Source organism: Neocloeon triangulifer, unplaced genomic scaffold, assembly GCF_031216515.1.
Source record: "Neocloeon triangulifer isolate White Clay Creek 2 clone unplaced genomic scaffold, ASM3121651v1 ptg000009l, whole genome shotgun sequence".
Lineage (NCBI taxonomy): Eukaryota > Metazoa > Arthropoda > Insecta > Ephemeroptera > Baetidae > Neocloeon > Neocloeon triangulifer.
This window is the reverse complement of record NW_026775551.1, coordinates 3,671,538-3,683,923: the sequence shown is the minus strand read 5'-3', so window position 1 is coordinate 3,683,923 and position 12,386 is coordinate 3,671,538. Positions and strand designations below refer to the sequence as shown.

Sequence of the window (12,386 nt, the reverse complement as noted above, 5' to 3'; positions counted from 1 at the left end):
GGATAATCTTTATTAATATATATATAAAAGACAAGAACATAATTTTGTCTCCAGCTCAATCCAGACTGCGTTTTTACAAAACTTGAGGTACACCACAAATACCAGTGTTCAAATAAAAAGTTTTGACAATTAAATTAAAATGAATTATTATTTATTTCATTGCTAAGTCTCGCCACTGATAATGTTTATCCGGGCTTGGCAGGGCTGCATCGCCGATCTCGCGCCACTCGCGTGTTTGTCAACAACCAAAAACAAGTGAGAGTGCAAGTGCGAAACGCATTCCCATTTGGCTGCTGCTGGCTGGCTGGTTCTCGTCTGCCCTTGTCTCCGTGCAGAATTTGCTCTTGCTCGGCAAAGAAAATCAAGAATCGCCCGATTAATTTTCAATGAATCATCGCGCCAATGACTGAGTTGCAGGTGAGCAGCCGTCGGACGCCGCCTTAGCTCGGGACACGCGTGCGAATCTTCGCCGCAAGCGCCGAATTCGCGAACCGACCTGAAACCCTCGTCGAGTCGAACATTGCTTTTCCAGACCGCCATTTCATTTCACGTGACGGAACTTTGATCCGGTTCTTCCCCGAAACTGGGAATTTTCCCCCGAGATTCTCATCTTTTGCCAGTTAATTACGCAAAGTTGTCCGATTTGGCGTCACCGGCCTGTCCGGCAAATGTCCGTTTCTGTCATCAATCAGTCGCAAACTTTGACCCTACGTTCGTGTCTGCGTCTCGGTTTTTGTTGTTGTTTACTTTTTCCTTAAATACATCTGCGGATTTATAACTTTTATGAAACTAAATATTTTTGAGGCAAATTCGTGGCTTTTTATGAAGACAAAGAAATTTTGGTGTTCAGAATCCGTCCCGTCGGTTTTGTGATGGGCGAGAACAGAGAGGCGTTTGTTGTCGGTCGCGGCGTCCGGCACTGAGACTTTTGTCTTCTGCGCCTTCGCCAGCAGCTCCTGATCTATTTTTGTTGCCAATCTCAAGCGTACAGCGCCGTTCCGACGTCATTTTGTAAAAATTTCAGCTCAAATTATTTGTCACTGATGAAAAAGGCCAGAACAGACCACAGCTATGTGACGATTTTCCCACCTAATATGGATTGTTTTTTTCTAACTCGTGATTTTTTTTTTCCTTTTGGATTCCAGGAAGTGCAGCAGTTGGAATTGCTGTGTAAACAGCTTTACGAATCGGGCAACTCGGCTGTGCGCGCCGAAGCCGAGAAGGCACTGGTCAACTTCCAAAATGCGCCGGACACCCTGGCCAAGTGCCAGCTGCTCCTCGACAGGGGCGACTCAAGCTACGCTCAGCTGCTCGCGGCCACCACCCTCACCAAGCTAGTGTCTCGCTCGGCGCAGGGACTGTCCCTCCAGCAGCGAATTGACATTCGTAGGATGGCACCAATTTTGACGTCGCGCCCAATAATTGAGCTTTGATTTCAGGGAATTATGTGCTGAACTACTTGGCCACCAGGCCAAAGTTGGCCAACTTTGTGGTGCAGGCTTTGGTCACGTTGTTTGCCAGGATCACCAAGCTTGGCTGGTTCGACGTCGACAAGGACGAGAACGTCTTTCGCAATGTCATTGCGGACATAACCAAGTTTTTGCAGGTGAATTTAAAACAAGTTTGGAAACAATAAAAATAAAATTTGACTTTTTTAGTACACAAAAACAGAGTATGTAAATTTTAAAAAGGACAAAAAAAAGTTTCAGTCATTATTAACAATCATGGGAATGAATGAAGAGATCGAGCTTTTCCTTGTTGCAGAAATTGTTTTTTATTCAAAATTAAATTTAATATTTTAAAAACAATTTCTGCAACGAGAAAAAGCCCAATCTTTTCATTCCCATGATCATCTCATCAAGTGTCAATTTCTTCAAACAAATCCAAAATCATGTTTCTTATTATTAACGCATTGAATCGATTATTTTAAATTTCATTATTTTTTTCTGCAGGGCTCTGTTGAACACTGCATGGTAGGAGTTCAGTTGCTTTCGCAGCTGACATGCGAGATGAACCAAATATCGGAAGCCGACGCCAGCCGCTCGCTCACAAAGCATCGCAAAATCGCATCGTCTTTCAGGGATACTCAGTTGTTTGAGATTTTCAGACTCTCGTGCACTCTTCTGGGCCAGGCGCGCGAGAACTGCAAAAGCCTGAACTTCAGCGATGAAAGTCAAGTATGCAGCCGTTGCGTTCTTTTGAACTGGGCTAAAGTTTTTTTTCTTTCCAGCATGGACTGATGACGCAGCTTCTGAAGCTTGCCCACAACTGTTTGACATTTGACTTCATCGGCACTTCGACGGACGAGAGTTCAGATGATCTGTGCACAGTACAGATCCCGACCAGCTGGCGGCCGGCTTTCCTCGACTTCACCACCCTGAAGCTCTTCTTCGACCTCTACCATTCACTACCCACCTCGCTGTCCTCTCTAGTAATCCAAACATAAAATTATCTCCAAGTAGATAGAAATTAAATTTGATTAATTATTTCAGGCTTTGTCGTGCTTAGTTCAAATTGCGTCTGTCCGTCGGTCTCTCTTCAGCAACACTGAGCGTGCCAAGTTCCTCACCCATCTGGTCAACGGAGTCAAGCACATTCTGCAAAATCCGCAGGGCTTAAGCGACCCAGCCAATTACCATGAATTCTGTCGATTGCTCGCAAGGCTTAAATCAAACTATCAGTTGGGGGAGTTGGTCATGGTTGAAAACTACCCAGAATCCATCCAGCTGATTGCCAAATTCACTGTTGAGAGCTTGCAGGTAATTTTCAAATTTTCCGTGGTTCTTATTTTAATCAACAATAATTTGACTTTTAATCACAACCACGTCAAAATCAAGTATGGTAGTAAATTTATCCTTGACTTTGCAGATGTGGCAGTTTGCTCCTAACAGTGTGCATTACCTGCTTAGCCTGTGGCAGCGAATGGTTGCCTCTGTGCCATATGTGAAAGCGACTGAGCCGCACTTGCTTGAGACGTACACACCTGAGGTCACAACTGCTTACATCACCTCAAGACTCGAGTCGGTTGCGGTGGTTGTGAGGGAGGCTCTGGAGGACCCATTGGACGACCTTGGCATGGTGCGACAGCAACTTGAGCAGCTCTCAGTGATTGGCCGTTGTGAATACCAGAAGACTTGCTCCCTTTTAGTACAACTGTTTGACCAGTCTGCCCGTTCGTACCAAGAGTTGGCAGGAAACATGTCACAGACTATGAATATTACAATCCAAGAAGGTGAGACCATTTTCAATAAGAATATTTTCTTTAGAGAAGAAGGAAATATGAGATTATGTGTCATTTCTTTTTCAGGCCGACTTACTTGGTTAGTCTACATAATTGGTGCTGCTATAGGCGGTCGTGTGTCATTCAACAACAATGATGATCATGACGCCATGGACGGAGAGTTGGTGTGCAGAGTTTTGCAGCTAATGAACCTGACCGACTCGAGACTTGGCCAGTCAGGCTGCGAGAAATTGGAACTGGCCATGCTGAGCTTCTTCGAGCAGTTCCGCAAAATCTATGTTGGTGATCAGGTCCAGAAGAATTCCAAAGTGTACCGGAGGCTTTCTGAGGTGCTCGGTCTGAATGAGGAATCAATGGTGTTGAGTGTTTTTATTAGGAAAATGTAAGCAAAGAACTTGAGTCATCGAGAAAACAACTGAAATTATTCTTTTGTAGCATTACTAACCTGAAATATTGGGGAAGAAGCGAGCAGATTATTTCCAAAACTCTGCAGTTGTTGAATGATCTCTCTGTTGGCTACAGCTGTGTTCGAAAGCTTGTTAAACTCGAAGAAGTCCAATTCATACTCAATCACCACACAGTAATTATAATTTTCAATTCTTCTGATTGTGTGAATTAATCCACCTTTTTTTTTTTTAATTTCACCTAGAGTGAACATTTTCCATTTTTGGGAAATACTGCTGCCATCTGTGAAATGCGGTGCCGATCTATGTTCTACACGTCTCTTGGTAGACTACTTATGGTCGATCTAGGTGAAGACGAAGATAGGTTTGACAATTTCATGATGCCTCTGACAGGTATTTGGAAATAATAAGTGCAATAGAGACAGTTGAGTAGCAATTCATAAATTTCAGCATCATTCGAATCAATTGGACAGATGTTGGCAAATTCGAAGAGCAACATGTTTCCTGCCGAGGAAGCAAAAAAATCCCTCATTGGCCTAGCCAGGGACCTGAGAGGCTTGGCCTATGCATTTAACACTAAAACCTCCTACATGATGCTGTTTGACTGGATGTAAATATTAAGATTGTGGACAAAAATTTTATAGTAATGGTGTTGTTTTTCTTGATCAACTATTTAGCTACCCCACCTACACACCAATAATGCTGCATGCCATTGAGTTATGGTTCCATGACCCACAAGTGACGACACCTGTGCTGAAGCTTTTTGCCGAGCTTGTCCAAAATAGGTCCCAGCGCCTGCAGTTTGACGTGTCATCTCCAAATGGCATTCTTCTCTTCCGTGAGGCCAGCAAAATTATTTGCACATATGGTGAGCATTAACAGTAAAATTTTTATCTGCTTTATTTGACACTTAACCACTCTTAGGTGAAAGAATCTTGAGTGTGGATATTCCCAAAGACCAGATTTATCCAATGAAACTCAAGGGAATTGCAATATGCTTTGGAATGCTGAAGGCAGCTCTCTGTGGCAGTTATGTGAATTTTGGAGTGTTCCGATTGTACAATGACGAAGCCCTGGACAATGCTCTAAAGACCTTCGTAAACATGCTCCTCGCCATACCACAATCAGATTTACTTGTGAATTAATGTTTGAATTAAGTGGATGGGTTTTTTAATCTTTTTTTTATAGGACTATCCAAAAGTTTCTCAGACCTACTACGTGCTGCTAGAGTGTTTGGCGCAAGACCACATGAGCTTCCTTGCCACTCTGGAACCCAACGTATTCCTGTACATTCTCTCCTCGATATCCGAGGGATTGACTGCATTAGGTGGGAATCTCAACATGTTCACAGGTATCACAAACCTTCGAGCAGGCACTTCTAAAGACAAAGGAGATCAAATCAAACCCAAATCGGTCACTTCTTTAATTAACATTTGCCTGCAATCCTCGCATGGCTTTATTTTAATTAATTAGTTACATTTTCCCTGAAACATCCAATTCTTTATTATTTCCTAGTTTCCCATATTTATAATTTCTGTAATGTTTCAATGTTAGTTAAGTTTTATTGATGTGACAGACAAATTTGTATATGTTTTATTCCGTGTGTATTGCAAAATTTGTACCATGAAAACCAAAGTTTCCTATTAATTATTGACGTTACATGTTCAGCACTGCTATTAGATGCCAACCATACCTCTCTCGTGTTCTTTTTAAGCCCATCATTGCAGTAAGCACCTTCTGCAACCTGGACCCGGATGCATCGGACTTTTTATGTTTAGTGTTTTTTTCGTAATCCTGTCGTTGTGCTTTTTATTGCCTGCTCAGAGGTTTGTGATTATACCTTTGCCTCTCCATGACGAATTCTGAAAATTTGCAAAGTTGGCAAGGTCTAATCGTTATTTCAACTGCACACAAACATTTTTGCTTGCAGCTCCCAATTTTAATTTTCATTACAAACTGAAATTTTTTTCTTTTCAAATATTGCTTATGTGCATGCTTGAATCAAATTAAAATCATTATTTGTTTTGTTATTATTATTTCCCAGATCACTAAATATTAAAAAAAAAACAATCCGAAATATTCGAATAAGCAAAATTGTTATAAATAATCTGTGACCCAAAAATAAATGACCAATTCCAGACACCATGGTGTGCACCGGTTGTTGCACCACCTTGGACCACATAGTCTCCTTCCTTTTCAAGCAACTCACTCAAAAAGGTACGACTTCTGTACTTCAACTTGGGAGGAAAATAATTTGAATTGATCAACAGGCAAGAAGAGCAGGCGTGCCAGTATAAACAGCAGAGAAGGCGAAGTATTTCTTCAGGTGCTTGAGCAGCATCCAGAAATTCTCCAGCAGATCCTGTCTACTGTGTTGAACATAATCATGTTTGAAGACTGCAGGAATCAGTGGTCCATGTCCAGACCTCTGCTCGGCCTCATTCTATTGAACGAAGAGGTAAATTAATATTGAATAACCATCCGCGTATGATATCAATTAATTTTGTTTTCTTAGTACTTCAATCAGTTACGAGAGAATATCATCCGAGCGCAACTTCCTGATAAACAACCTGCAATGGCCCAATGGTTTGAGAATCTTATGGACGGCATTGAGAGGAATTTGTTGACCAAAAATAGAGACAGGTACTATTTTGTCATCTACCTAAAATTATTTTATCTTATGAATTGATCTGTTTGTAGATTTACTCAGAACTTGTCAATGTTCCGTCGAGACATAAACGACTCGCTCAAAGGTCCCAACATGGCGGCTGTTGCATCTGGGAGCGACATGATGACATCCTAGTCGGGAATGAGAGGACTGAGTGTTGTCACGTTGTGCGGGTAAATGTGTTAAGATTTGTGATCCTTGATTGGATAATTAATTGAAAGCGTTCAGAGTAATCCACATTAATCGTTGTTGTCAACCCCCACGCAAGCAAGTTTCATTGCAGCAGTCGTACCTCTAAATTTTTACCGTAAATTGAAAGCTCCATGCTTTTTTACCGGACAGAAAAAATATTAAAATAGAAAACTTTGATCATCTTCTACTCACACATTCAACGTATGTCCGTTCGATTTTTATCTTAATTTATTATTCGGAGGCACAAACAAACAAGTTTATCGACATCTAGTAGTGCGAATTGTCTTACAGAGCACCTCTGTGATGCTATATAATTACCTCAGAAGCAATATTTTGGGAGTCGAAAAGTACGGTTGTGCTGCCTGTCTTATTAGTTCTTGGTCAAAGACACATTCCTATTATTAAATATTATATTATCGGTCGTAAGCCACCTCTATTAAAATTACTTCAATCAGAACCTTTTGATTATATCATTAATGTACGAGAGTTGTGTCCTGATGTGAAATGGAGAATAAAAATGAAAATTTTTCATAAGCTTCAAATGTTGACTGTTCTTGCTAATTTAGAAATAATGAACAGCTTTTTTCAAGCTCATCGGCTTATTTGTGTCACTTTATCTTGTCAAAACAACTCTTCTACTTTGTTTTGCTCGCGTGGTCTTTAGACGATTCCTCGTTTTTTCACGCATTTTAAGTCCCAATTACCGACCGCGAGCGCTCTTACGTCACGCAAGGTCGAGAGATCTCCCAAGCTTGGGATCCTGTTTTGCAGTGTCGCTTTGGCCCTGGAGTTGCAAACACCAAGAAAGACGCCATGGGCCAACAAAATTTTTTGATTTTATCGTTGGCTTGTTTTTTGTTCAAGCTAATAATTGCAGCTCCGAATGGTGAGTTTTTTTTTTAATTACTCAACTACCCCTTTCTTTTATCAGCCGTCTTCCCATTATCTCTTGATCAGCTTCATCTTGACCTTTAAGGAAATGTTTTATTAATTTTCAATAAGCTCCAACTGGCTCCAACTATTCAAGCAATATATAATCAGATTTTATTTTTTAATATAATAACCCCCTGCGTGACCTTAAAAAACTTATCACTTGCACTGAAAATCCAGTCCAGTCTCTTATAATAAAATTTTCTATGGTGCATTCAGTAAATATTAAACTTCTCATATTATTTTAAATCTTTCCCGTTCAAGATTAGTGAATAACTATTAAAAGACTTAAAATTTGATTAAAAAATTGAATGATTGCAAAAACCCAGCAGCAAAGCATTAGGCAACATTTTGCTGTTAGCAACAGGTTTTTAAGATGCGGTCGAGCAGTCTTTTCAGGTTGTTGAACCTTTTTATGCTAAGGGCAAGGTCATTATTTTGCGGCTGCTTTTAGTCTAACCAACTTCTTTCTACGAAGTTTTTAGCAATCCAGCTCAGCTTCCAGCCAATTTTATTCCAGTTCCTTCAGAGGGAAGCAGCCTCACCAGATACACCAGTCAATTCCCTCAACTCAGGGAAAAAAGATATGCACCCGGCTCTGGATGTGAAAAGTGGGAAATTTAAATATAAAACATGTTCACTATATTTTGAATTACTTGCTTCTTTTCCCAGTGCAAGTGAATTCACTTGCTTTTCTGGGGAGTGCGTGCCATTGGCTTCAACGTGCGATGGTATTCAAGACTGCAGCGATTGGAGCGACGAGACTTACTCCCTTTGCAGAATTTCTCAGTAAGACAAACATTTCAAATTATTTGCTTCTCCAGTTGGTATAATAATTTTTTCTGTAAGGTGTCCAAATTATGCATTCCGATGCAGCTACGGCGGTTGCATAGAAAGGGAACGTGCTTGCGATGGGAACATGGACTGCTGGGACAATTCAGATGAACTTCTTCCAAGACGTCAGTGCGTTTCAACGCCTCAACCTCAGGACCTGGCATTTAAGCAGCAATGTGAAAGGTGAGGAAATAATTGAAAGAACATTTGTTCAAGTCTATTTAAGTTTTCAAATAATAAACCCTCGTTTTTACTTAATTTTTATTTAAACAAATGTTTTTATAATACAAGCTTGGCTGCAAAACTGTTTTTCTCGTCAGATAAATTTTGATTTATAATAATAAAATTAAGGCTTTTTTTAGTGATGGATATCATTTTGGATGTCTTGACACTACAAAAACTTGCATCGAGAAGGAAAGGATTTGCGACGGCACCCTTGATTGCCCTGACGGATCGGATGAAACTGTGACCCAGTGCAGAGGATTTAGGTAGAAATTTTTATCTCTTCTCATTTATGAAATACATTTTAAATTGTTGTTTGGGAATAGATGTCCTGCTGGATCATTTCGCTGTCAATACGGTGGTTGCATTAGCAAAGATCTGAGGTGTAATGGTAACCAAGACTGTGCCGATAATTCTGACGAGGATGACTTCATTTGCGGCTGCAGGGTGCCCAAATTTCCTGAAAAGGCTTATTACAATGTTCTTGGGTGTCCAGGAAACAAATTGGGGGAGTTAAATACCAACGATCCCAATATTTCTGATATTTGCAAGGTAAGAATTTGTTTTACAAAAATGGTTTAACCAAAGTAAATATTTAAAGGGTCGCCCAGGAGTGTCTCTGGCGCCACCTTACACTGGCATTCGCATGTTCTGTGAACAACCCTACGAGCTTCCTGCTGCCAGGACTAAAGGGAAGGATGCGTCTGCCGTGTCCTATTGCATCAATGGACATTGGAGGCCGATTCTGCCTCTTTGCCGAGCGCCACCCCCCAGGCCTCAAGTTGGCACCCCGAGACCGGGAGGCACCAGACCTGGGCCTGCCACCTCCAGACCTGTGCATTCTTCTGGAGGCCAGCCATTGGCGCCGCAGCCTATTGCCTCAACAGCTGCTCCAGGTACATAATTCATTTTCTTTTTAAATATCAAAGAAAGGAATTTTGGAGTGATAAATTAAGCCAGCCCCGTTTTTTCATCTCATGAACTTGCTGTGTTCATAATTTTTTTTCGGGGGCAATAATGAATTAATGATTTTTTTTTTAATCCTGTAGTTGCAGCTGGACCTAAGAAGTGCCCGGCTCTAATTTTGGAAACTGTAGAGCCCGAATGTATGTTGCAAGGTCGGAGAGTCACCTGCCTTGACCCTGTTGCCATTGGCACTGAGGCCAAGCTCAGTTGCAAAGCGTTCCATTCCGCAGAGCCCGATTTCACCAAAATCACGTGCAAAGAAAATGGCCAATGGAACAGGGAACCCTTCAAATGCAAACCTGGTTAGTATTTTAATATTTTTATTATTTTTTACTTCACATATTTTATTTTATGTTATAATTTTAATTTGAGTGAAAAATATGTGCTATTGCTATCAAAAAAAGTGAAAGTGTTGCTTTCGTCTTGGCAGTCGTAGCCACTCTGGTCGCTCAAGACCTTTTTCTAGTGTTCCCTGTGATAGAGAGTTGCAATTGTGCCCCACCCTGGGCAGAATATTGACCCAGATTTGTCGGTTTAAACAAATATCAAATTTTATAATATATTATCAGGGGGCGTAGCTCAGATGGTAGAGCGCTCGCTTAGCATGCGAGAGGTACCGGGATCGATACCCGGCGCCTCCAAGTTTTGCCTTTTTGCTACCTCTGAAGGTAGCAATTTTAATTTTCCTTTCCTCATCGTAAAAACTCCCTGCAAAGTATGATTTTGACTAGAATAAGAGAACAATTAAAGCGCTTAACCCAGCGTTGAACTCGCCAAAGCTCAGATTTTAATACCTAATTTCTGGTGAATTATTCAATATTTATTTTTTAATGCTTTAAAATTAAATAGAATTGCAAATTCTCTGATAGCGTTTGTAAAAACATTTTTGTGTCCCTTTCTCAAAGAGCCTATGTTATGGAAAAATAATACTTTTTAATTACCACTTTATTATTTATTATTATTATTGATATTAATTTCCTATTACTGCTCATGTCTGTTTTTTTTTATAAATCAAAAGTATCGGTTTGGAGTTTAGAATTTTTTTTGTAAATGTCACCCATACCTCAAAATTTCATTGGGCATCAAGCAAAACTATTGTTTAGAACTTTTCATCCACTATTTCTGATTAAAAAAGGTAATTTTGGAGGCGCCGGGTATCGATCCCGGTACCTCTCGCATGCTAAGCGAGCGCTCTACCATCTGAGCTACGCCCCCAGTTATTTCTGTATTAAATATGATTTGGATTTGTTTGCAAATATTGAGGTCAATTTGCCCTGAAAGAGGCACAACCAGTTATTTCCTTATGTGCCCATTGGGTGGGGCAATGACCACTCTCTCCGGCGAGCACCAGTTTCCCCCTCCTTTTCTCAAAGTTTAACAATGTTCGTTATTTTTACTGAATTATAAAAATCAAATTTCCCAGAATGTGGAGAGCGCGTGCCAAAGGGCCAACTCTTTGTTGTGCAGGGTCGGGAGGCTGAGGTTGGTCAGTTCCCTTGGCACGCCGGCGTCTACTTCATCAAGGACCTGAAATTGCCCGATCCGCCAAAGTTTTGGTGCGGAGGCTCTTTAATTAACCGGCACTTGGTCTTGTCTGGTAATTTCTAATTTAATTTCAACCTGAGATGTTCTAATCAAAATTTAAAAAAATATTCAGCCGCCCACTGCTTCTGGGACGAGGTGCAGGGAAAAGCGCGCTCCGCAGAAAACTTCAAAATCGGTCTTGGAAAATTCTTCCGCGATTGGGTGGTTAAAACAGACTACACGCAGCTGAGAGATGTAATTTAAATTTATAATTGAACATTTTATGTGCAGTAAAAAAATTATAAATTCAAGGTGCGGCGCATTGACGTACACCCAGATTACAGAGGCTTTTCTCGGTCCTACGTTGCTGATATTGCGATTGTCTGGATCAAAGACTATGCAGTTTTCACACCTTTTGTTCGGCCGGTCTGCGTTGACTGGCAAAACAGCTTTGAACGGGAGCAGCTTATTCAAGGAAATGTTGGACAGGTCAGTGTTTTTGTTGTGCATTTTTATGCTTAAGATGAAAATTACGACCAAAATTAAATATATCATATATCAAAAGGTTGCTGGCTGGGGCAAAGACGGGAATGGAAGTTTGACAAATACTCTGCAGTTCCTGGAGGTTCCGTTTGTTGAGTACTCTCAGTGCGAGAAAATAGTGCCTGCTGAGTTCAAACCACTTATCACAACAGACAAGATTTGCGCTGGCTTTACAAATGGTGAGAGAAAATATCATTTTTTCCATAATTATTCTGCACTTTGATCTTAAAATCTTTAAGGATTCTAAACATTTTAATTTTAAAAATGTACGATATTTTCAATCAATTTCATCTTACCAGAGATTTTATCATAAAATAATTTTTTTTTTTCATTATTATTATTATTATTTTTTTAATCTTGTTCTTAAACAAAAAGTTTTTTAAAGCTTAAAATATGAAATTTACTAATTTTATTAAATTTTATTTTCATTAAGGGTCAAGTGTATGCAATGGTGATAGTGGCGGTGGCCTCACCTTTGAAAAGAATGGCCGCTGGTTTGTGCGTGCCATTGTCAGCGTGGGACCTGTGAAGCAGGGAGCCGGCACCTGCAACCCCAACCAGGTAACTGCTTACACCAGACTGTCCGTCTACCGAGACTGGGTTGAGGATATGCGAGACAGCGAGGCTACGCCATCGTGATCATCTATATTGCTGCTAAAATGGTTTAATACTCGCTATGCATATTTTTTCTCTTTTTACTTTTTAATAAAATAAAAAATCATTATTAATTATAGAGCCATACAATAATTATTTATTATTATTTTTCAGTTGTAAAAAAAGCAAATTTATTTAAAAAAAATCACCTATAAAAAGTTTATTAACGAGATTAATTTTTAATGTCTAAATATTTTGATTCACTTGA

The 12,386-nt window shown here is 40.1% G+C and overlaps 2 protein-coding genes and 2 non-coding genes across 9 annotated transcripts; 3 read left to right on the top strand and 1 right to left on the bottom strand.

The window, feature by feature from the left end:
- Positions 1–256: 256 nt before the first annotated feature.
- LOC132195154 (exportin-7) lies at positions 257–7,066 on the top strand. Of its 3 annotated transcripts, none has more exons than XM_059616958.1 (18): positions 257–417; positions 1,146–1,386; positions 1,440–1,606; positions 1,953–2,177; positions 2,231–2,431; positions 2,493–2,759; positions 2,869–3,232; positions 3,308–3,623; positions 3,677–3,821; positions 3,891–4,038; positions 4,096–4,255; positions 4,323–4,513; positions 4,570–4,781; positions 4,834–4,996; positions 5,785–5,862; positions 5,916–6,103; positions 6,161–6,288; positions 6,346–7,066. In XM_059616958.1, exons 1-18 carry the CDS (start codon positions 403–405, stop codon positions 6,446–6,448), a joined length of 3,312 nt encoding a protein of 1,103 aa, XP_059472941.1. In that variant the 5' UTR covers positions 257–402; the 3' UTR covers positions 6,449–7,066. The 3 variants fall into 3 exon arrangements, with proteins under 3 accessions (XP_059472941.1, XP_059472940.1, XP_059472942.1); XM_059616957.1 differs by lacking the exon at positions 257–417 and adding an exon at positions 960–1,073; XM_059616959.1 differs by lacking the exon at positions 257–417 and adding an exon at positions 960–1,073 and having other exon boundaries at positions 4,834–4,972; positions 6,346–7,065.
- A 165-nt stretch (positions 7,067–7,231) lies between these two features.
- Positions 7,232–12,259, top strand: LOC132195155 (suppressor of tumorigenicity 14 protein homolog). Of its 4 annotated transcripts, none has more exons than XM_059616964.1 (13): positions 7,232–7,391; positions 7,956–8,046; positions 8,108–8,224; positions 8,285–8,452; positions 8,632–8,757; positions 8,818–9,043; positions 9,093–9,387; positions 9,541–9,759; positions 10,881–11,054; positions 11,115–11,236; positions 11,294–11,470; positions 11,547–11,703; positions 11,958–12,259. In XM_059616964.1, exons 1-13 carry the CDS (start codon positions 7,319–7,321, stop codon positions 12,161–12,163), a joined length of 2,151 nt encoding a protein of 716 aa, XP_059472947.1. In that variant the 5' UTR covers positions 7,232–7,318; the 3' UTR covers positions 12,164–12,259. The 4 variants fall into 4 exon arrangements, with proteins under 4 accessions (XP_059472947.1, XP_059472944.1, XP_059472943.1 ...); XM_059616961.1 differs by having other exon boundaries at positions 7,233–7,391; positions 7,914–8,046; positions 9,547–9,759; XM_059616960.1 differs by having other exon boundaries at positions 7,233–7,391; positions 7,914–8,046.
- On the top strand, positions 10,026–10,098 carry Trnaa-agc (transfer RNA alanine (anticodon AGC)). The gene has a single exon. It is a non-coding gene; the product is annotated as a tRNA-Ala (tRNA).
- On the bottom strand, positions 10,600–10,672 carry Trnaa-agc (transfer RNA alanine (anticodon AGC)). Its single transcript has one exon. It is a non-coding gene; the product is annotated as a tRNA-Ala (tRNA).
- Positions 12,260–12,386: the final 127 nt, after the last annotated feature.